Source organism: Suillus fuscotomentosus (assembly GCF_016647785.1).
Source record: "Suillus fuscotomentosus strain FC203 chromosome Unknown F5891scaffold_36, whole genome shotgun sequence".
Taxonomy (NCBI): Eukaryota; Fungi; Basidiomycota; class Agaricomycetes; order Boletales; family Suillaceae; genus Suillus; species Suillus fuscotomentosus.
The window spans coordinates 234648-255597 of record NW_024539548.1 but is presented as its reverse complement, the minus strand read 5'-3'; the positions used below and the strand labels follow the sequence as shown (position 1 = coordinate 255597).

The 20950-nt window shown below is 46.9% G+C and overlaps 8 protein-coding genes across 8 annotated transcripts; 5 read left to right on the top strand and 3 right to left on the bottom strand.

The window, feature by feature from the left end:
* The first annotated feature begins 137 nt into the window (after positions 1 to 137).
* On the top strand, positions 138 to 908 carry F5891DRAFT_440933 (uncharacterized protein). Its single transcript, XM_041371844.1, has 3 exons — positions 138 to 455; positions 510 to 610; positions 686 to 908. The coding sequence occupies exons 1-3, from the start codon at positions 184 to 186 to the stop codon at positions 715 to 717; spliced, it is 405 nt and encodes a 134-aa protein (XP_041224434.1). The 5' UTR covers positions 138 to 183; the 3' UTR covers positions 718 to 908.
* A 300-nt stretch (positions 909 to 1208) lies between these two features.
* Positions 1209 to 1385, top strand: F5891DRAFT_954937 (uncharacterized protein; the record flags this gene model as incomplete). Its single annotated transcript, XM_041375288.1, has 1 exon — positions 1209 to 1385. A coding segment is annotated over one exon (177 nt), but the record flags the coding sequence as incomplete, so codon positions are not given.
* Positions 1386 to 3673: 2288 nt separating this feature from the next.
* On the top strand, positions 3674 to 4578 carry F5891DRAFT_440953 (uncharacterized protein). Its single transcript, XM_041371845.1, has 4 exons — positions 3674 to 3717; positions 3770 to 4027; positions 4081 to 4263; positions 4319 to 4578. Exons 2-4 carry the CDS (start codon positions 3893 to 3895, stop codon positions 4409 to 4411), a joined length of 411 nt encoding a protein of 136 aa, XP_041224432.1. The 5' UTR covers positions 3674 to 3717; positions 3770 to 3892; the 3' UTR covers positions 4412 to 4578.
* Positions 4579 to 5171: 593 nt separating this feature from the next.
* F5891DRAFT_1190345 (uncharacterized protein) lies at positions 5172 to 6261 on the top strand (the record flags this gene model as incomplete). The annotated part of the gene is made up of 5 exons (XM_041367284.1): positions 5172 to 5234; positions 5286 to 5370; positions 5421 to 5530; positions 5599 to 5799; positions 5857 to 6261. The coding sequence occupies 5 exons, from the start codon at positions 5172 to 5174 to the stop codon at positions 6259 to 6261; spliced, it is 864 nt and encodes a 287-aa protein (XP_041224431.1).
* A 131-nt stretch (positions 6262 to 6392) lies between these two features.
* Positions 6393 to 9302, bottom strand: F5891DRAFT_440779 (amino acid transporter). The gene is made up of 18 exons (XM_041371842.1): positions 8900 to 9302; positions 8815 to 8842; positions 8751 to 8759; positions 8676 to 8690; positions 8558 to 8624; positions 8316 to 8512; positions 8192 to 8263; positions 8055 to 8131; positions 7972 to 8008; positions 7792 to 7919; positions 7731 to 7734; positions 7650 to 7676; positions 7454 to 7600; positions 7331 to 7401; positions 7263 to 7272; positions 6777 to 7205; positions 6663 to 6722; positions 6393 to 6616 (listed from the first exon to the last, which is right to left on the bottom strand). Exons 1-18 carry the CDS (start codon positions 9035 to 9037, stop codon positions 6525 to 6527), a joined length of 1608 nt encoding a protein of 535 aa, XP_041224430.1. The 5' UTR covers positions 9038 to 9302; the 3' UTR covers positions 6393 to 6524.
* Positions 9303 to 10583: 1281 nt separating this feature from the next.
* On the bottom strand, positions 10584 to 13595 carry F5891DRAFT_1041502 (amino acid transporter). The gene is made up of 17 exons (XM_041362067.1): positions 13535 to 13595; positions 13202 to 13463; positions 13116 to 13143; positions 12978 to 12992; positions 12861 to 12927; positions 12614 to 12810; positions 12494 to 12565; positions 12357 to 12433; positions 12272 to 12308; positions 12086 to 12213; positions 11940 to 11967; positions 11737 to 11883; positions 11615 to 11685; positions 11543 to 11552; positions 11056 to 11484; positions 10942 to 11001; positions 10584 to 10890 (listed from the first exon to the last, which is right to left on the bottom strand). The coding sequence occupies exons 2-17, from the start codon at positions 13283 to 13285 to the stop codon at positions 10808 to 10810; spliced, it is 1533 nt and encodes a 510-aa protein (XP_041224429.1). The 5' UTR covers positions 13286 to 13463; positions 13535 to 13595; the 3' UTR covers positions 10584 to 10807.
* Positions 13596 to 16915: 3320 nt separating this feature from the next.
* F5891DRAFT_1190341 (uncharacterized protein) lies at positions 16916 to 17811 on the top strand (the record flags this gene model as incomplete). Its single annotated transcript, XM_041367283.1, has 5 exons — positions 16916 to 16986; positions 17042 to 17109; positions 17173 to 17327; positions 17390 to 17578; positions 17635 to 17811. 5 exons carry the CDS (start codon positions 16916 to 16918, stop codon positions 17809 to 17811), a joined length of 660 nt encoding a protein of 219 aa, XP_041224428.1.
* Positions 17812 to 18507: 696 nt separating this feature from the next.
* On the bottom strand, positions 18508 to 19054 carry F5891DRAFT_898267 (uncharacterized protein; the record flags this gene model as incomplete). Its single annotated transcript, XM_041373408.1, has 2 exons — positions 18508 to 18707; positions 18757 to 19054. Coding segments are annotated over 2 exons (498 nt in total), but the record flags the coding sequence as incomplete, so codon positions are not given.
* Between the last annotated feature and the right edge of the window lie 1896 nt (positions 19055 to 20950).

Sequence of the window (20950 nt, the reverse complement as noted above, 5' to 3'; positions counted from 1 at the left end):
GAACGGGTCAAAAATCAAACGGGCCTGGATGATCAGACGCTCAGTTTCGGTTAGTATACTAGTAAGCAACTAGCCATCAATGTCTAGCCCCACTCAATTCTTATTTTATTCTGCCATTTGATTGTTCCGTACGTGTGCTTTGTTCCCTCTCTCTGTCCCCAGCTTTACTGACGCTTCTGCAGGATGAAGAAGTCAGTATATATAATGCGGACTTTGGCCATCGTTGTAACAATGCCTTTGGCACCGACTTCAACTACTCTTACATGTCAAACTATATGTAGCTTCTCGATGTGGCCCGAATTCTGGAGGGTCAACGTACATCGACTCCACGAAATTGCGTGTCTGACAATCGTCATGCAGACAGCCGGCCACAGGGCCCCGTTGTCGCTACGCTACGACAAAGCCCGAAGGACACTCCTTGGATTACTACTCGAAGCTACGGCGACCCTCCTGCAGTAAAACGTTACGCTTCCAGACAGTAACTGACTAGAACTCGTACTCTCTCATAGAATCATTGCACACTGCGAGTTTGCCCATGATGATTATGAATGGCAAAGGCAACGTCAAATGCCCCATACAGCAAGCAATTTTTTCCTTCGGAGCGGCCATAGTGAGGATTGGGACTATCTGATATCATGACCCTTGCTAAAAAAAACTCTTCTTCATGATAACACAAATACTCTAGTACTGCACGCACGTCGCACCTGGCCCTCATAGCCTCTTCTGTCGTCCCAACAGCCAGCTTCGCGACCATAAAAAATATCATCTATCATGGTTCTTCATATCACACATTCTCTCCATGAGGGATCTTCATTTCGCTGGGATTCAATATGCAACACAACTCATTTTGTTATCTATGACAGCAATATTGGACCTGGTGTCCATCTCACACTTGGAATTCTATCGAGCTTGCCATCGTGCCACTTAGAAAATTGGACCAAGTTGTGCAGGAGCAGACAAGGAGATCGTCGCTCTGGGAACTCAGACACCTAGCGGTATTCAAGTATTCATGGGTATCATCTTCATTGGATTGCTTGTAGGTGAATGCGTTTCCTAAGCAACGTACTGACTACACCTATTTTAAGCCACTCCCCTCGTGATTCAGTAGTGGCAAATCAACATGATGCAGAAAACGAATTGCCGTCATTTAATCACCACTCCCCGTGCTCCCTCGATTTCCTAATCGACACGGATTTCGAGTCTCAGGGTACAGAAACGAGCTGTACCCTGCACTCGTCAGGGGTTCTCCAAACGGAGCTCTTCTTCCATATCCTCCCTCAGCTTTACGGTCGTCTGGGAACGTCGTGACATTCTGCATGCATTCCTCAGGTAGTACTGGCTTCCCAAAACCTATTCCAATCTCTAATGTGACTGTTATTCACTAGTCCTGATCCTGTGGATCACTGAAACAATATGTGCATCTAAGATGGTTCTAGCATCCCATCCGCGTTGGTTCTGCACCCTTGCCATAGTCTCATTGGTTGATATATTCAGCTGCCACACCCGTCGCCTCCCTCAGCAGCGTGTCTATTTACCCACCCGCATCCTCCCAATTCCCCTCGGCAATCCTCTATAATTACCAACCCGCAAGATATCTTGGACTCTATAGTTAAGGCGAAGCCGAATACCTTAGCAGGCCCAACTTCCTGGAGCAAAAGGTGTTGTCGCAGACAGGTAGAAGATGCTCAAATATATCCTATCTCACAAGTTCTTCATTGAAATCTTCTTCAGGTAAGGAAATGCTCACATTACTTGTCTGTAATAATAGGCCTTTGCCGGTGGTCCGCTCACACCCAAGATAGGAGATACTTTGGTGGATGCAGGGGTCAAGCTGCATTCTCTTTACGGTACTACAGAAGTGGGAAACATGACTTGCTTCTTCCGAGATGAAGTTGCGCGAATATTAAAGGTCTGCGTGCGATTAGGACCAAATTCCAAGATCAGGTGGGTCTCTCAGAAAGACAGTATATATGAATGTCGAGATTTGGTAGGTCTCGGTCTTTACATCCCCTCTCAGTTGTTGAATACTTCAAGTTGCTCGCGGATAGTTCTGGGCAGAGAATCTCTTGGACATCAAAGGTTATGCTTCTTCAGATGTATTATCAAACGTCCAACAGTCGAGGGTATGTAGAAGATGATTCGTGCTATCCATATCGCTTTCTAATATTGTCCTTGCAGCGTAGGAAGATGGATGACATTTAATGCTCTCATCTGGTGAAAAGCCAGTGCCAGCTCTCATGTAGAGCACTATTGTCGCCAACCCTACGTGAACAGTACCGTCATGTTCAACCGAGGGATGCAACCATGTCGGAATCCTCATAGTGCTACGGGGCGAGGCACGAAATCAACATCGATGACGAGAAGCGGCTTGCTGGGTTCAGGAATGGTGTTTGGTAAGCTCGTGCCATATACACTTGCTGCTATCGAGTCTAACGATACCGATGAACTTGAAAACCAGATATAGAAGCGAATCAGGAGGCTCCTGCTTCCAGCAGGATCTTCAAGGAGATCGTTCTTGTGATACGCAGTGAAAGCACGTGCTGCGAGTTGGAAAGGGAACTGTCAAGTTGCACGACGAGGAGATCAACGCCCTATGAGCATTTCATAGTACATCTGCCAATGCGCGAACATGACATTCATGGGCGACAGGTACGAAAAGGTGGAGGGCAGCACTACAGCAGGCATAGATGTGCCTTTGCCTAGTACGAACTAGACTATAGATAACGTTGAAAGCTGGCTCATGGCATGCTGCTGCTGTGAGTGCCGCCAACGTGGTTGATAATTATTTGCTCAAGGCTTTGACAGGTGGGTCGAGGGCGAATTAAGGTTTATGTTCTACTGACCTACGTCTAGTCTGTTCCTCAGAAACATCGGCTCCTTAGGGATCGCGCAGAACATCTTTTTCGATTAGCGGGCTCACGAGAGTCATACAATACCGGTTGATACCAAAATTGGCATCGAGAACATGACTCTGTTACTTTGATTGACAGACGCAGGCGATGTGATTATGCGGTCATCTTGACTGGGTCCACAGACGGTCTTGGCTCATACCTGCTTTCATATCTGCTCCAGCACGAGGATGTCTCTGTAGTGTATATGCCTTCAATCGTCCATCAGCATCTAACGAACGACGACAGAAATTTGGTCTCAAAGGAGGCGGCCTGGATATCGCCCTTCCGTGTCGGAGGGGCTGGTGCATGTAGAAACGATACTTCTCGCTATGATCCGGGTCTGGATGAGCAATCGTATCACAAGGTTTGTTCCATTGCCAGTCTGACTATAATAGTCAATTCAAATACATTCAAACATAATGTAGACCCGCACGTCTGTAACTGGCGCTGCCGTCTTTGAGCCTCAAGCGAGGGGAACGCAGACCTCACTATTTTCTACGCCATCTAAGGCTGGGTTCCATGTTCACCTATCCTGCATCAACTGCTCAAGGCTGGGATAGAGCAAATGGACCTTTCCTGGGAGAAATGCTGTGCGACGCGTGTATGGCAGAATTCTGCCCTGGCTGTGCTGCGAGTAAATACGTTTGTGAAAGGGTAAGTCGTATCCTGCTTCTAGGAGTGTACAAATCTACCGAACAATGTCAACAAGTGCACCCTCGTGTAGAACTGATCAAATATGGGAAGGGCCCCCACGAGGAGCTTGGTCGACGACGTCGATCATCGTCAAGTCTGTCGGTCTAGGTGGGTTTCCGGAAGCCCGATGAGTGTATCTTTCCCGAACGTACCCAGGAGATACCCATCATTGACACACGGTTCAGCTTCTAAGCTGGATCCCTCCCCACGCTGTATCAAATGCTATTCTTGATGTGGCTTTCGCGGAAGAAGAGCCTCCCATTGCGGTTAATGTCGTACACCCGAGGCCGATAGCGTGAGGGGCAGTTATGCGGCCTGTTGTGCACGCGATAGTTGAGCACAAGGTCACAAGCGTCTCGTTGCATCTCGTTCCATTCTTGGGGTGGCTTGAAAAGCTTGAACCGAGTGCCAAGGACGCGAAGGATGAAAATATTAAGCGTATCGTACGTGTGTTTCAATGGCTAGCAGAATGATTCCCACCTGACTTCGATTGCAGCCTGCTATCAAGCTTCTGAACTTCATGTGTACCATGACACGATCAGATATCACGATCAGGGGCATCTTGCGAGATGCCTCAGAAGCAGGTGGCTTTACTCCATTCGCCACGGATGTGGTTCAATGCGTCAGTCCGACGGTCAAGGAATTGGAGCCGCTGCCGTCGGCAGATGCAGTGAATACAGTGGGTGGACTATTGAGCGGCGGTGAGGATGCTGAAATGAATGAGCAGGCCGCAGGCAATCCCTGTATTTGCTTCTAACGCAATGTGGTTACTTGGAACTTGTACTAAGATAAGTCGGAGTCCTCTCAGGGCCATCTTACCCTTTTAGGTGGTTTCATCATGCATGCATTAAGTGCGTGCAGCTCCCGAACTTTCTAGCTGAGCAGATGGTGGAGTAAAATCCATTTGAGTGCTTTGCACGAGAAGGGCCCACGATTCTCTGACTGTCTTCTGTTTGGGCGAGGGACTAGCTATTAGAGCTGGTGATACCCTGTAACCTCCCGTAATGGGTAGCGCTAGGGTTCGAATAGCAAGTCGAAATCATGGGAAGACGTGTTTCTCCATAGGACAGCCTTCTTGGAATCAGATCTGATTCGAATAAGGACAGAATGCGGCACGCGGTCGACTGCAAACTTGAGAGATAAGCTAAAAAGTATCACTGTTCATCTCCGACGTCCTCGAGTATTGTCGACGACAGCTGTCAAACACGTACTGATCATGCATGGCTGAGATGAGAGTGCCTTCGACTTGTTCACGTGAAACGAAACTGCAATCAAAAAAAAAGAGACAGGCAGAATTCCGGTGGCCCGGCACGTGGCGACCCAAATTGTGCGGTTTGCTTGTTAGGCTGGTGATCACCTTATAATGAACCTACTGTGCCAGGGCCTGCGTCATTGCTGTGTATCTTCCGTGGCCTCCACCTTGCTTCCCGGATAAATTTGAAGACTTGTACTGCGGCTAACACCAGCATTTTGTAATTTTACTGCCCAATTATAGGCCCAAGATCACTCAGGTGCGCTGCATTCATTCACTGCGCCACCGCCCGTAGTAATAGACTGTTTGAATTCTCTCTCAGACCCTGTGAAACAATGGCCATGGACTGTCCACTTCTCGTCTGGATGCTCTCACTGAATCGTGATGTATTGACAGAGGTTTGACCAATATTGTTGTTGATAGTCCAGCGCCTGACCTTGTCTCCGCAGGAGTACGATAAATGTTTTCACCTTGTGCAGGATTGCGTCCCTCATGCTAGACTCCCGTACCAGCCTACTTCTATAGATTCTTTCCGTGAGCACCACTCCACTACTCGCTTGATTTGGGTTCTGACGGCTCAGCAGGACAACTTATTTGCCACATGTTACCCCTTCTTATGATGCGCCACCGACGAATATCGCGTGCAAAATGGAAAGACTGCGTCACCTCGAATGGAAAGCACTGGATCGAGCAGGTGAGTGGTGGTCATCGACTCTCAGAGTAGCATAACTCATCGATGCTTATTGCACTTCCCTACAACAGTCACCGGATGACATGCCCCCAGAAAAATTTCTACAGTCCATGATTGGATACCACCTCGCATATGACAACTCACTCTGCGGCATGGTGATGACGCAGGGACGGCAGCGCCAAGTAATAAACATCGGGTTGGGCATTAAACAGATTTCGGTAGAGCCCAAGGGTGTCTCGGTAGCAGCCTACGCTGAATCCTTTGCACATAAAGTAAGCCAAAAGACAGTCACAGAATATCACCAAAGACTAACGAGCTACCGGCCACAGCTGACCCCGCTAGAGATGACCTTCCTCAATCCTGAACTCGGGGACGAAGTCGTCCTCCGGCGCCTCTCCATCCTCCTCTCGCTTAAAGCGGCATACATCAAAGCTGTTGGCCAGAGCACCGCTTTCGACTGGTCACGCCTCGAATTCAACATTCCCTCCGAGTCCGCGCGCGGCGATGACCACCCACTACAGGGATGGGAGTTCCGCGTATTCAAAGCTCAACTCGGCGTACAACGCATGGGTGGGGTCATGCTCGAGGAATCGTATCAGTGTGCATGCGCGTTCTTCAGGGGTACGAAGGAGTCCAAATTCATCTGGCATGATAACGCGAAAGATCTAGAGGCTTGGGTACAGTTCATCAACATTGACCAGATGGTCAAAGTGATCCCGAAACTACGCGCGTAGTGAAACCAGGCGTGACTGCTCCCTCAAACCATATCATTTCACTGCACTTGCTTGCTATTGTTATACCATGTTTCCTGCTGCTGACACTCGTTGCATGATATCTCATACCCTCTAATACCTGTTACCATTATTTAGGAAGGAATTTGAATGTGATTCATTGCAATCAAGGCTGGGGCAGGGAACTCAAGATATTTTGTACATAGTTTGAAAGTAATGCTGTAATAGCAGGGAGACCATGACATGTAGACCTTCGACTTTTTAAATCATCCTTGAAGTGGGGAGGTCGACCGATTGGATTCCGAGGAAGCCGCGGACTCTTCCGGGATGGGAGGCCCTGTATAGTGAAACCGGCCATCTAAACCACGATAAGCAAGTTGTCAAAGTGCAAACAAAAAACCTACTGATCAGATACCACACAGCACTGATCACCCCAAAGCCCACAAACACTACCGAAGCATAGTCTAACCGATTCTATTTAGCGTCTCAGCCCACACACGCAAGACAAAGACACTCACTCATCGAAACCCTCGTGACTGGGATGACAGCAGGCATTGAGAATAGCACCATAGCGAACATGATCCACAGCACGGCGACTGCATTGATGACGGTACCGAACCTCCCAAGGTTGAATGGGGCATCATGCATGTCTCGCCGGGCGTTCATGAGCGACATCGCAACGGGCATGGCGTAGGATGCTCCGAGGCACATGACAGCGACGCCCACGAAGGCGTTAAACGCCGCCGTGGAGCCGAGGTAGATGAGTCCAAGGAGAATCTGGATGACGGTGGAGAGTAGCAGGGCATTGACGGGGACATCATCGAGGTAGGGACTGATCTTTGAGAACAACTGATGGAATGGGATGGCTTTGTCGCGTGCAAACGCCCATGTTGCGCGAGAAGCGGCGCAAGATATGGAGATCGCACAAAACATACCGATACCAAATACTTCGAAAAGTGAGATAAGAGGGCGAGGTTACTTGGCAGAGACCAATTGTAACGTACCAATGAACCACTGAACACCAATCCAAATCAGAGATACAGCACCGGACGAAAGGTCGTGACAGACTCACCAGCCCGAAACCACCAGCCTTGGAGCCCATGATCAAAGTAAACATAACACCAATCGGTTGACCGGAAGAAACTGATTGACATATATAAATGAGAAGCACAAGTTCCTCCAGCGTAAAACTAACCTTGAAGCAATGTCTCGATATCCGGGAGCGTGAAAAGGATTGGCAGAAGGAATACTATGCCAGATAATGTGCCAATAGGTATGGACCAGGTGATAGCCTTCGGGAGTATTTCAGAAGGGTTGTGAACCTCTTCGGCCATGTTGGTAACTGGTTTCGAGGTGTAAGTCGGTGGACACGGTGCAAAGATATTGCGTACTCATTCCTATAGCAGAATATGTGTATGCTAGGACGTTGTTCAGCTCTGAGTCTTACAGCTTGATAAATAACAGCGTCTCACCAGGCTGTTAAATGCATCGTGAGTATTGAGTAAGGGCTTTAATATCTGACAGCGATCATACCGGTAATGTACCAATAAAGAAAGACCACCCAGGCGTCCATCCTGAATAAGATGCATCGAAATGTCCAAGCGCAAAAGAGATAGAATGGCGTCCTGCCGCAGCCTTGACAGATACACATATCAAGATTACTTGAAACAACTCAACTCAGCGCACAGGGACGAGTGGCAATGCAAAACATACCGATGATGCCTAAACCGGTCCAGCAAGCGCAAATAATCTGGCAACGTATAAGTTTCAGAGTAGATCCGCAAGTGAGAGCTTACATCGATGGCCGGCAGGTGCTTGTTGAAGAATAGGCAGAACAAACAGGCAACAGCGGTCACGCCGAGGAAAATCATATCTAGAATGAGTCACAGACTGGTCAGAAAACCATATTGATAGACTATAGATGAAGCCTTACATGTTTGCCACGCTGTTGCAGTCCATTCAGGATGGTATATTCCGGCACCAGCCACAATAAGTTGAGCAGTTCCTGATAGACTGCATCAGTCATACTCGGAAGTGGCGTGCACAGGAAGGAATACCAAATGTGACACTCAGAGCAATCGTCCAAACACCAACGACTGTCAACCAGCCATTGATCCAAGAGGCAAGAACTCGCGTGTGTGGAGATCCAAGTCGATAACACCAGTAGTATGCCCCTGCTGATGTGGGATATTTGGAGCATATCTCTGCAAGTGAAAGAGCGAGTGTTTGGGTCAAGATTGACACCAAGATCCATCTGCACAGTGTCAAATCATGTTCGAGCTATAAAGGGTAAACTTACCCCCATATCATTACCGCTGGACCACCTCCAACGAGCGATGTCGCGATGGGAGCCGCAAGACCATATGCTACAAGGAGCGTAAGTCGTAGTATTCATCGAGATTGCTGCTTAAACGCACGGACTGCCATGATTGCTAATTGAACCGTCGAACTAACAGATCAGGATGTTTCTTCACTTGAACTGAAGAACTGACCTAGCGTCACTTTTTGGAATGTATATTAATTTCTGCGACACGACGAGAAGGGCGCTTTACTCACTGAATAATATGTGTACCAGTCCTCTAGACTAGTGACGACCAAAGGCATGAGATGCGGATCAAAGTGAACAAGAACAAGCACAAACCCGTGTCATCTCCTGCTTGTAGCCTAGCTTCTCCAGCCCGACACGGGCAACAGCGTCCACATCGACTGAATCCTTCAAACTCATCGTGGTAGCACAGTGAAGGGTAACGGCATCTGATATGGGGGAAGGCTGACGCATATATTGCTTCGGATGCGAATAGAACTCTAGCTTGGGAATAAAAATATCCTATCATACTCATGCGGTTCAGGATGCGCAGCGGCCCTTGTGGAGAATCTTATGAGCGGCTGATAAGCAAGGTATCCATCAGCGTGAAAAGAACTACAGTGAAAGTTCTGTTCGCGTCCCACTACACCTCGTGACCACATTAATGGTGTACTAGTACCTACCAGTACTAGTAAACAATGATACGGTCTGAGGGACGGGGCGGCAGAACCGATAGTATTATATGATAGGAAAGGATCCTTTGCCAGACAACACAGTTGGAAATTCTATCTGAAGTGAGGTACGAGTGTAGGGTTAGGGTTCGTATAACGCATGTGGCTTCTCCCTTCAACCACACAGCACCCAGGGTATACTCCAACAAGCTCCGGCGCCCTGCTGCCTGCCGCCTTTCGGTTTTTCTTTGCCATAAACTTCGGTGAGCTTTGATGGCTCAGGTCCGAACTTGTGTGCCACCTGCATGCAATGAGGGCAAGTCGGGGGAAGTCGGCCATACTAAGTATAAAGCACTCGAAGGTGCTATAGCATTGCTCTCTCAAGCTTACTCGCTTACTCGTGTAGGAGGTTCACCGTTGTGAACTCTCTCACCACAGAACCTGATAAAGGGAGGAATCGTCCACCCAGTCAACGTGACACTGTCTGCCAGTGGCAAACGAGCGTCCCCAAAGTATGATCCACCTGCTGCTGTGTGCATATAGATTCGCGTACTTCTGTGGACATGGAGCCTATCAGAGAACCTGTGAGAAGAAGATATCGTCATATATCGTTATATATCGTAATATATAGGAAAGGTTTTCGTCACATTGTAATATAAAGTGATATAAAGCAATATATGACCATGTAAAAGCACCATAATCAGCATAATCCCCAGCAAGAACTCACCGGTTTACTGATGGCCGCCCGCCCCCGCCCGCCCGCCCGATACCTGCATTGAAGCAGATGCCCACAGTTATGCTCACGCGGATGCCTCCTTACTACCTTTGTTACCGACAGTCTCCTTATCTAGCCTCACCTTGATGCGTCGCTTTGCGGCTCCCATGGTTTAGGGATCCGAGGTTCACTTCGCTGTCGCATTCACTCCCATTGATGTAGGAATAGCGGCTCACCTTGGCTCACTTTTGCACAGGTCGGGTAACCACCGGGGCCGGGTTGCCCCTGCAGGGCTTCTGCCCGAAAGAAACTACCAGCTTGCAATCAAACATACAGTTTCTCCCGTTCTCAATGCTTACACAGCTGCACAAGAGCGCCCACAAAGTCAGGCACCTGTGATGAAACAAGCGGCCCGTCTATTACCGAGACTAGCGGACAATCAATGCATGATCAGGATACGTCTCTTGGCAGTTTAGTTCCCTGCCTTCTATCTTATCTGTTCTAGTACCACTACAGAATTATCTATTTGAATATTTCCTTCTGGAGCTTCGCCAAAACTCTCTGGTCTAGCTCAGGGTGTTGCTGACATTAGATCAAATGCACTTGCAACCACAAAATCACCCTTGGAGTGGTGCTAGGCTCTTGCTTTGAAAAAAATGGGGTTTTTCACCATGCGACATCTAGTCTAGTGTAACACAAACATCATGTCTACAGACTCTGCACAATGGCTTAACTGCTATAATAACCACAATCATATGCATGGGAGACCGAAAGGCGAGAGCTACCATGCGCTGACACCTTGATCTTGACCACCATCGTTTGGTGATAGTATCTCCACGATTGTCGCTCGGAATTATTTCAATGTAAAGCAGAGTCCGAGGATCCGGACGAGCTAGTTGAATCTTCCTGGATTGGAGGTCCTCTATAGTAAAACTGGCCGTCTGAACCACATTAATCCCATGAAGTTCCCGGACAGCAAGTAAACAACCTACTGATCATATACCACGCTGCACTAATCACCCCGAACCCCCCAAACACTACCGAAGCATAATCTACCCCGACACATTCAGTGTCTCAACCCACCCACACGAGAAAAAGCCACTCACTCATCGACCACATCGTTACTGGGATGACAGCAGGCATCGAGAATAGCACGGTGACAAACATGATCCACAGCACCGCGACTGCATTGATGATGGTACCGAAGCTACCAAGGTTGAATGGGGCATCATGCATGTCTCGCCGGGCGTCCATCAGCGAGATGGCAATGGGCATCGCGTAAGATGCTCCAAGACACATGACGGCGACTCCTGCAAAAGCGTTGAATGCAGCTGAGGAACCGAGGTAGACGAGTCCAAGGAGAACTTGGATCACGGTGGAGAGTGCATACGCGTTCACGGGGACATCTCCAAAGTAAGGGCCGATTTTGGAGAAGCACCGATGAAATGGAATAGCTTTGTCACGTGCGAACGCCCATGTTGCACGAGAACCGATACACGACGTGGACATTGAACAAAACATACCAATACCGAATACTTTGGAAGCTGATGAGAAAGCTAGGCTAATCAGTGGTGGAGACCAATTGTAACGTACTAATGAACCACTGGATACCCCGCCAAATCAGAGATGCAGCGCGCCGGACGAAAGGCCAAGATGGACACTCACCAGCCCGAAACCACCGGCCCTGGAGCCCATGATCAAAGTAAACATGACACCAATAGGTTGACCGGAAGAAACTGGATGGCATATTACGTGAAGAGCACGAGTTACCTCAGCATAAAACTAACCTTGAAGCAATGTGTCGACATCTGGGAATGTGAAAAGGATTGGGAGAAGGAACAATATGCCAGATAATGTGCCAATGGGTATGGACCAGGTGATAGCCTTTGGGAGTATTTCAGAAGGGTTATAAACCTCCTCGGCCATATTTGTGACTGATTCTTGAATATCAGCCGGGTGAATATGGTCATGACCGCTGTTAGAGACGTACTCATTCCTATACCGGAGAATGTATATGCTGAGACATGGTTCAGCTCCCTATACCACTGTGATAAATAACGTTAACATCTTACCAGGCTGTTTTGATAGATTGTGGTAATATTGAGTGCGAGTTGTGATAAGTAATAGCGATCGTACCGGCAATATACCGATGAAGAACGACCACCCAGGCGTCCATCCTGAAAATGAGGGATCGAAGTTCCCGAGCGCGAAAGAGGCCGGATGACGGCCTACTGCGGCCTTAGCTAACACGCATATCGAGATAACTTCAAACATCCAAATTTAGGAGGATAACAGACAAAGAACAGTCACGGTGAAACGTACCGATGATGCCTAAACCCGTCCAGCAAGCACAAATAATCTGGCAAGCTATGGGTATCTCGGCAACAATAGACAGGTGAGGACCTACCTCGATGGTTGGTAGGAGCCTGTTGAAAAATATGCAGAATATGCCAGCAATAGCAGTCACGCCGAGGAAAATCATGTCTACATCGGGGAATTCAGCGGTCAGCAAGCGCAAATATTGCTACACAGAAGGATCCTTACATGTTTGCAATGCTGTCGCGTCCCATTCAGAATAATATATTCCGACTCCGGCAACAGCAAGTTGAGCAGTTGCTGGGAAAATGCGTTACTGATATAGTGACGGAGCACAGGGATAAATACCAAATTTGACACTCAAGTCAGCTGTCCAACTACCAACGACCGTCAACCAGCCATTGATCCAGGAGAAAAGAAGTCGCGTGCGGGGGGACGCAAGTCGATAACACCAGTAGTATGTCCCTGCTGATGTAGGATATTTAGAGCAAATCTCCGCCAGTGAAAGAGCGAGGGTTTGGGTCAGGACTGAAACCAGGATCCAACTACAATATGTCAAATCACGTTCTAGATAAGGTGGAAAGTGTACATTTACCCCCATATCATTACCGCTGGACCACCTCCAATGAGCGACGTTGCTATAGGCGTTGCAAGACCGAATGCTACCAGAGGGTAAGTCGTGGCGTTGAGAAAAATCGCTGCTCAGACATACGGACTGCCATGATTGCTAATCAAATAATTGGGTCAACAGTTCAGTGGGCAGTTTCGCTCAAGCCGGTGGACTGACCTAGCGTCACTTGTTTGGAAGCATTCAATTTTTGTGACGCAGTGAAAGGAACGCTCTACTCACTGAACAATATTTGTACTAGTCCTCGAGACTAGCAACGACCGCGAACATCACATATTTATCGAACAGGAACAAGCACAAGCACAAACCCGTGTCATCTCCTGCTTGTAGCCTAGCTTCTCCAGACTATCCCGGGCGACAGCGTCCACATTGACTTCATCTTTGAAGTTCATCTTGACGGCACAATGGGAGAAAGAGGGAGTAGACCCATATGCGAAGGAGAAATTTATGTACCAGGTGCTAACAAAAATGCAACGTGGCACCTGGGCTTTTGGACGGGGAACTGTTTATCATATTCATGCACTCCACGAGTGCCTCCGCCGTGGGACGCCCGTTGAGAAGTGGTACAACCTATTCAATAGAAATACGTCAATATCGTAGCAAATGCGACAGAAGACGATTCATGTTCCCACACCACTTACGAATGGCGGAAGTTTATGGGTTATTTGGGTTTATCATACCGCAGACAAGTAAACGTGCACCGAGAAAACGAATGATAGTGAGGAGGAAATGGTAGGACGCCTATTGGGGATCTGCAAACATATAGCCACTTGGAAAACTCGGGCCTCGTTCGTGGTTATCAAAAGCAGGTGGTATACTCAACTGCGCCAGCGCCCGACATTCGAAACTGAGCGGTGTTACCCGTACCGGGGTCCAGAGATGTGACGGTGTCCCTTGGATCCGAGACCTGAGTACGATTCAGAATTTTGGATTTTACCATGATTGACACAGACTTTCCCGTCATTTGGCCACTGCAGATATATATTACAAGGGTGCGAAATGACAGTGAGTTCAATGTATTGGATAGTCGTTGGATACATCAACGTGTGTTAGCCAACAAACGTTAAACCCCATAATCCAACGTGCTGAACTCACCCCCATTTGAAGCCCAAAGCGGAACTACATCATTATTCTCTTGAGCCTGATTCACATTGTCGAAATGCGCCACGAAGAATATTATTGCTTTTAGAATCTGCTAGAGTATCAGTGCAACGTCACAAAACCGCGATGGCGTACCGTAATGGGCATACATGCGGCTGAATGTTTCTAACCCCATTAATTGTATCTTCAGAGCATTCAGGATTCGAAAAAGCCGCGAGACGGTGACAGTGAGAGTAGGAAGATGCGGGAAGGTAGCCTTAATCGTCACCTTGCTTGCAAGGTGGTCATATGCCAACCTGTTAATTCTGCAAATCGTCCACAATTACAAACAACGGCATTTTCCGTATTCGTAGTCCTCGCTCATTTCCTACGATTAATATTGTGACCAGTCTTCCAAAATACCGTTTCGAGTGCGCTCGTTCCCTTCGTCTTTCCAATTAAAAACGAAAACAAGGTCATCGCCGGCGAAGGCGCCTAGTAATATATACAGTCGAAAATTTGAAGTGGATTTGTCAAAGCCGGGTTCGCCGAATTCGGACTTGGTGCCACTGATCGTCACGCTTAGGGTCTGCAAATATCTCAACATCTATTGGTCACCGTAGCTTCAATAGATCAACCATGCAAATGACCCCGAGTCTTTAGAGAACAGCTTAGCCCCAGGAGACATAGCAGAAGACTAACTTACAGCACTATGACTTACACGGTACTGCTATCCGCTTGATAAGGTGCCACGTAAGTTCCAAAGCGAAGTCGAGGCCATTCAAAAATTCATATAATAATACAACTTGCTTGATAAGGAAGCGACGACTAGCCACTGCCAGAAGTACGACAGCTTGGGGAGTCGGGACTCACACGACCATCCTCATCGTGTCAAATTCTGTGATTGCACTTGATCCATTGCCACTGCTGTGACAATATTTTACCTACCGAGACACTGCGTTTGTCTTTCGTCCCACTTTGTGATTGGCGAGTGCCAAATTCATACGTTCCTCCGACGCTTACGTGAACATCGCGGGACGGCAACGTCAGGTCATCCTGTGAGAGCTGGAGGCGCCATAGCACTCGCTATTTCGGGAATGACACCAGATCTCATTCAGGTAGCAGGTCAGTGGTCTTTCGATGAATTTAAAAAGTACATGCGCCAACATGCATTCTTATTAAACGCTCTACTGCATGGCTCAGCTCGGGCGCCTTCAAACACGGACACAACACCATAACTGTCTCGCCGATCTCGGCTCACAGGACTCATTTTCTCTGAACGACTCTCGCCCTACTTTATTCGCATTGTTGAATTTTGCTCACCACCGTGAGACCTAGGCGTAAACTTGATTCCATTGCTTCATGCGAGACTGATACTGACGACTCCTGTTTACCGCCGGCGTCCTAACTTCAGCTACCTTCGCGAGATTGATGGTGATATCTTCCGCATGGTCACCGGCTTCAGCGCTATCCTAGCAATGCACACGGGCTACTGAAACCATATACACGGATTCGAGCGGGACGACATATACATCGCCCAAGGCTGAGTGATGTATATAGTGGAGGGGGTAAAACTACAGGCTATATGTAGACTATATGCAAAATCAAAAGCATTTCCTTTCAGCACTTTGACTTCATTAATATCCTGAACTTTTTCAGGCTTCTTCGACTCTTCGAGAGGTGCAAAATTCAACAGCAATGATGTCGTCAGACGAGACCAACAAGAAGGTGATCTGCATCACGAGGCTCGGTCGAGAGCGGAGGTGCCCATGCGAAAGATGCTTCAAGATCCTGTGCAGTCTCGACAGCGATGTTAGCTTCTTCACGAGTGTACACGTGAGCATGTCGACGACGAGTGCTGCGCCTTTTATGGCGCTGTGGTGTGGAAGGTTTGCACGAATTTTGCCCACTTGTCTCAACTGAGAGATTACACCGTCGCGTGGATTGTGTCAGACCACTAGATGCATAGTGTTATGTTGGATAACTCCTTCAGGAAATCAGCTGTCATCTGAATTGTTATGAAAGAGACGTCGGCACTCTTCGCATCATAGCCATCAGTGATCACTAATGCCCAGCCCAAAGAACTTGAAGATAGTGTCGAAGGTTTGCACGAATTTTTCCGAGTGCTCAACTGAGAGATTACACCATCACGTGGCTTGTGTCGGACTGCTTCACAAAACTGCAGAGTTTTGCCAACAACACTAGATACTGTATCATTTCGACCTTAGGTTCGTGGGAATGTCGGCACTGCATTACCTAATGGTTTTGTGACAGGTTCGTCTCTCAAGGACAGCTGTGACAAACTTACAATAGGTTCATAGGTTCATAAGGTTCATATTCAGTAGGATAATATATGTACTTTCTACACAAAGTATGGCTCAAAAATGACAATAAGGAGGGAAAAAAAAGTGGTTAGACAAATGTTTTCATAAAAAAACATATCTAAAAAAAACATATCATATGTTATGTCACAAAATTAGGTTCGTTGACCCAAAACAGCTGTGACTGTCACAAAAAATAGGTTTGGTTCGTCGGGCTTGCGATGGTGTGACGAACCTAAGGTTGAAATGATACAGTATACAGTGTCACATATTGGTGCATGACACATGTGACAACACGATGTGGCTCAGTGGAGTGTCACATAGGAATTCAAACCATTATATAACTGTTATCTCTCGTCTACCTCTCTTCCCTCATTTCGTTGTTCTACGACTGAGGGTATGTTCATTAGTGCTGCCGTGGTTTGGTCCAGAACCATGGTCCGTGGTCCAAGAATTGGGGCGGACTGGACCTGAGTGAGGTTCACAGTCCACCATTGCCCGAACGGTTCTATGTTGGTTCGAACCTTCCCCGAACTGCAAGAAGCTCTGTCACATTGTTGAAGCGTGTTTTGATACTGCCTTCAATGATCCACCTCAGCCTCAGGGAGCCCTGTTTTCACTATGAGCATTAGTCTCTCTCTTCCCTATTCTGTTTCAACTTTCACGCCATGGCTTCATTCTATTCCACTCAGGTATGATTTCACAACTTAGGAATCCTTATAGTAACAATCTCTGTTCCCTCCTCAGCCACACAAAGGATGTCCCCCACCTTCTCTGCTACGTCGCAGAAACAAGCAGACTGGAAAGAGTGTTTGGTAATGTCACCCCATCGAAACCCAAAGACTAGAACATTAGTTCAGTCTCATGCACACACCCAGAAGCCCATGCTCGTACCTCCCCACATGCCCACTATGATATCTTGCACCAGGCTCCAGCACCTCGTCTCGTGCCCTCGCGCAAGCACCCTACCCCAATCAACTGCCAGACCAGGTTTTCACTTCCACTAGGAACTGCAAGAAGCACTATCACCATGGTAAGCTATCCAACTCTGCACCTGTCGTGAACTGAAGCTGACACTGACATGCTCTCATAAAGGCAAGTGTCCTCCTCGCTATAAGTGGTGTTTTTGTCAGCATGGGTTCTCCTGTGTCTTACTTCGACTACATGTCACCTGTTCCCTATTGTCTACTCTTTATATCACTCATGTTCTCCATGATTGCAACATTGATGTCTGGCTCGAGCATGATATGTTGGCTGCACACTGATCGGCACTGGACTCAAGAAGTGAGTTTTATTCTCGTCATGCTGATTTGGACACCGGCTGACCTAAATATAATCAGCAACTCAAGCAAGGCAACTACTTTGTCTTGTCCTACCTGTTGTCGATAGTCACACCTATATTCTTTGTTGCTGTGTCATCCACGTTTGGCTCGCTACAGTTGTTAAAGGTGGCATATAGGAATGTCCATGTTTCTGTGACAGTCGAGGCAGAAGCAGCTGTCTTGTTGGATGTGTAGCTATGAGTAGGAGTCCTACCTATGTTTTTTTTTGCTCATCATAAATAAATTTGGTTCACATCAGGAAAAAGTGTTTGGACTGGTAGCGCCATGCCAATGCTATACTGCTGTAGGTAGTCAATCAAACCATGTGCAAGTCCATGTACAACAACAGAACTATGAGCACAATGACATGACACTTGTGCTGCGATGTTAGAACAAGTAGATTATAAATGCTGTATTATATCAAATGTTACGAACTAGGATAGTTCTAACAACGAAAGCTTGACAGAGGTTCCTGGTTGTTGAGATTCTAAGTCTCTCAGAAGAGAGAGAGTTCAAGGCTTAGTCGAAGGAGTGCTTCTACTAAGAGTCAGGTATCAGACGACTTAAGATTGGAGGTCTTAAGCGAAGGAAGTTTCTGGGGAAAACCTAGTAAGATTAAAGTGAAGTTCTACAGTGTAATACATGTGCTTAAATAGGCCAATATGTGTGCACAGACCAAGACAATCATGAGAAATAAGGTACAGTACCAGGAATGGTAAGTGATTCATATAAGTACAAGAAAATAGACAACAATGGAACAGTGATTGTAACATAAAATATGTTAAAATTAATGTAAAGATTGATATAAAACTCATCAGCAAGCTCGAGAACATCACCATTGATCCATGACATGTCTACCTTGCCTGATCCAAACCTGGGCATCAGATGACCCGCTTGCAAAACATCTTGCATGCTCACAACAGATGCAAAACACTGTTGGTTATGAGTTGAACGTACTAGCTGATAAAGATTTGTTGTGGGTTCTGGGTCATGGAGGGGGCAGAACCATTTGATATACGTGAGTGGGTGAGTGAAGTTACCATAGTGAGATGGTAATTTGAAGATCACATGTATCTGTGCAACCTGCAAGCCTGCAAGTGTCTAAGCATAATGGTTTGAAGCATAAAATGAAAGATGCACCATCAAGTCCTGTACCACTCTTCCATGCATCACAATCTTTGACAACAAAAGCAACATCAAAATGTGCAGGTGCAGCAGGCTTGCAATGTTCATGATTGGGAATAGGTGGATGAGCTTGAAGATGATTCAACCATTTGAGGTCACTGACATGACTGTTCTTAGGTAGGATAAGTAAAATTGATTTGAACACATCAAACCAATCATAGTTGCTGGCAGAAACAGAAGAACAGGGAAAGTGATGGTTGAGGAAAGTTTGAAGTGCAGGTATGAAGTCGATAGCACCAAAAATGGTTTGCAGATGAGATGGTGTAGAAGAGGAATGGGAAGTGGGTGAATATAGGTGGTATGAGATAACTCAAGTAGTCCTCGGTGAGCGAGATATACGTCGGCCCAAGGGAATTGCTACTGAGAAGGTTCCTCTAAGTGTATAAAACGGAGGGAAACACTGAACCGGGCACTTGATCGAGCCTGGTAAGGCGCGCGACGATGAGCGATAGTGGCCGACAATAGATATCGACGCGCGACTTATAACGGAAGCGCGCGCTTAAGCAGAAGCGGTGCGCGTGCAGGTGGTGGAGCGCAGCGACTCTTAATGAGTCAGAATACTAATGGACAGAGTTTCTAGTAATGTACGGTGGCGGCGCTCGTATTGTACTTAGATACTTTAGATTTTTAGAGGATAACTTAGACTTATAGTCCAACGATGTGTGGGCAGAAAAAGATAGTCATTACACAGTTTATGTGCGTCTATATATACTAAGTAATGTTAAGCGCTGTCAAGCGCTAAAGCGAACCGAGAAGTGAAGCGGATGCGAGATAATATGTAATAAGGGTCCATAATGGAAAACATATGAAACATGGCCATAAGCGCCGGAGATATGTCAGAATTAATGAAAATAGAATTGGAATATGCACCGACGAACCGAACAGACATGGAATGGATGGATGGAGGACGTGCGACGGAACTGAGGATGTGCACGCTGATGCGCGACTAAGGAGTGACCGGAGCGCTGGCGCTTGCGAGCGGCTGACGAAGCGCTTGAGCGCACTGTGTGAGATATGAGTCGCGCTATGTCAGGAAGTGATATTAACAATGGGATTTTAGATCCCTGCAAGGCCACAGGAATATTAGTCTCTACATCTCATAGGAACTTAGCTTCTGACTGTCCCCAGTCAGTGTATACATATAGGGGCGGCTGGACTTAGCAAAATTTCGATGAGGAAAGTCACATGATCGTGGGTAGAACGCGCTGAAAGCGTATGTGGAACGGTCCACCGGAGTTTTGCGAGCTGTGGACTGCGAGCGCTATTGTGCTGACATAATGTGGTTCGTTTCGGGCATAAAAGAACCGGCCTCGCGTCGCGCTTCTCTTCTTCAATTCAATTATCCATCGCATCCTTGCGATGTCTTCTTACTTGAGGTGTCTTATATAAAAGTGGTCAAAAGGCAATGACACCACAATTACACTTTTGATAAGACTAGATGCTGCCAAACAACCTCAAGTTCGCGGTCTACGACTTTTCTTCTTTCGTGGTAGATAACACGTCGTTCGTGGGAGGTTACCTGCTATACAGCCCGGTGGTGTGATTCTACCTAGAACAGTAGATGTTCTACAAGAGAAATCTAACTTTATCTGACAAGACAGATAATATAGACCTTGCAGAGAAATATCTAGCCTCTCCTATGGCTAGATGAAAAAAAATGCTTGACACAAATAAGTCTCTCTAGTCTTTTTTCTTGACTAGACAGATAAGTGATGTGATGTGCGTACTGTTGTGCAACTGGTTGCAACTGGATGTAGCAGATATTGCTAGAATTTTCCCCGTCTAAATATGTAAGGACTTGTTGATGGGAAATGAAGAGATTTGTATGACTGCGTGATACAAAACAAAGATGCTGGTTTGGACTCCTTTGAAGTAAAGCACAAAGGATATATCCAAAATAATAGGATGATAGTGTATAACCAACCGTGTGTTATACAACTACAATAATACAATGGATGTGTACAACTACGAGTTATACAACTTGAAAATATGTATGCAGATAGTCCAACAAAGGAATCTGCAGGCACAGATAAATTGGCTTGACTTGATACTCCTAGTCCTCTGAAACATATGTCAGATGCACACTAAGCAGTACAGGTACAGTCAAGAAAAGGATAAAATGATCTCAGAACAAGTCTAGTTACTTGGT

Bases quoted from the DNA above. Each gene is read 5' to 3' on its own strand.
- F5891DRAFT_1041502 (XM_041362067.1), bottom strand. From the start codon at position 13,285: ATGAACTTCAAAGATGAAGTCAATGTGGACGCTGTCGCCCGGGATAGT. The intron at 12,811-12,860 runs GTAAATGTACAC...GACATATTGTAG, and splicing joins CCAGCGGTAATGATATGGGG to TTGGATCCTGGTTTCAGTCC. The intron at 11,002-11,055 runs GTGAGTGGCTTT...GTGTCGGGGTAG, and splicing joins AGTAACGATGTGGTCGATGA to ATTATGCTTCGGTAGTGTTT.
- F5891DRAFT_440933 (XM_041371844.1), top strand. From the start codon at position 184: ATGAAGAAGTCAGTATATATAATGCGGACTTTGGCCATCGTTGTAACA. The intron at 456-509 runs GTAAAACGTTAC...ACTCTCTCATAG, and splicing joins GCTACGGCGACCCTCCTGCA to AATCATTGCACACTGCGAGT. The intron at 611-685 runs GTGAGGATTGGG...CAAATACTCTAG, and splicing joins TTTCCTTCGGAGCGGCCATA to TACTGCACGCACGTCGCACC.
- F5891DRAFT_440953 (XM_041371845.1), top strand. From the start codon at position 3,893: ATGCGGCCTGTTGTGCACGCGATAGTTGAGCACAAGGTCACAAGCGTC. The intron at 4,028-4,080 runs GTACGTGTGTTT...CTTCGATTGCAG, and splicing joins ATGAAAATATTAAGCGTATC to CCTGCTATCAAGCTTCTGAA. The intron at 4,264-4,318 runs GTGGGTGGACTA...AGCAGGCCGCAG, and splicing joins CGGCAGATGCAGTGAATACA to GCAATCCCTGTATTTGCTTC.
- F5891DRAFT_440779 (XM_041371842.1), bottom strand. From the start codon at position 9,037: ATGCGTCAGCCTTCCCCCATATCAGATGCCGTTACCCTTCACTGTGCT. The intron at 8,132-8,191 runs GTAAGGCTTCAT...GACTCATTCTAG, and splicing joins TGCAACAGCGTGGCAAACAT to ATATGATTTTCCTCGGCGTG. The intron at 7,402-7,453 runs GTTAGTTTTACG...TATGTCAATCAG, and splicing joins TATCGAGACATTGCTTCAAG to TTTCTTCCGGTCAACCGATT.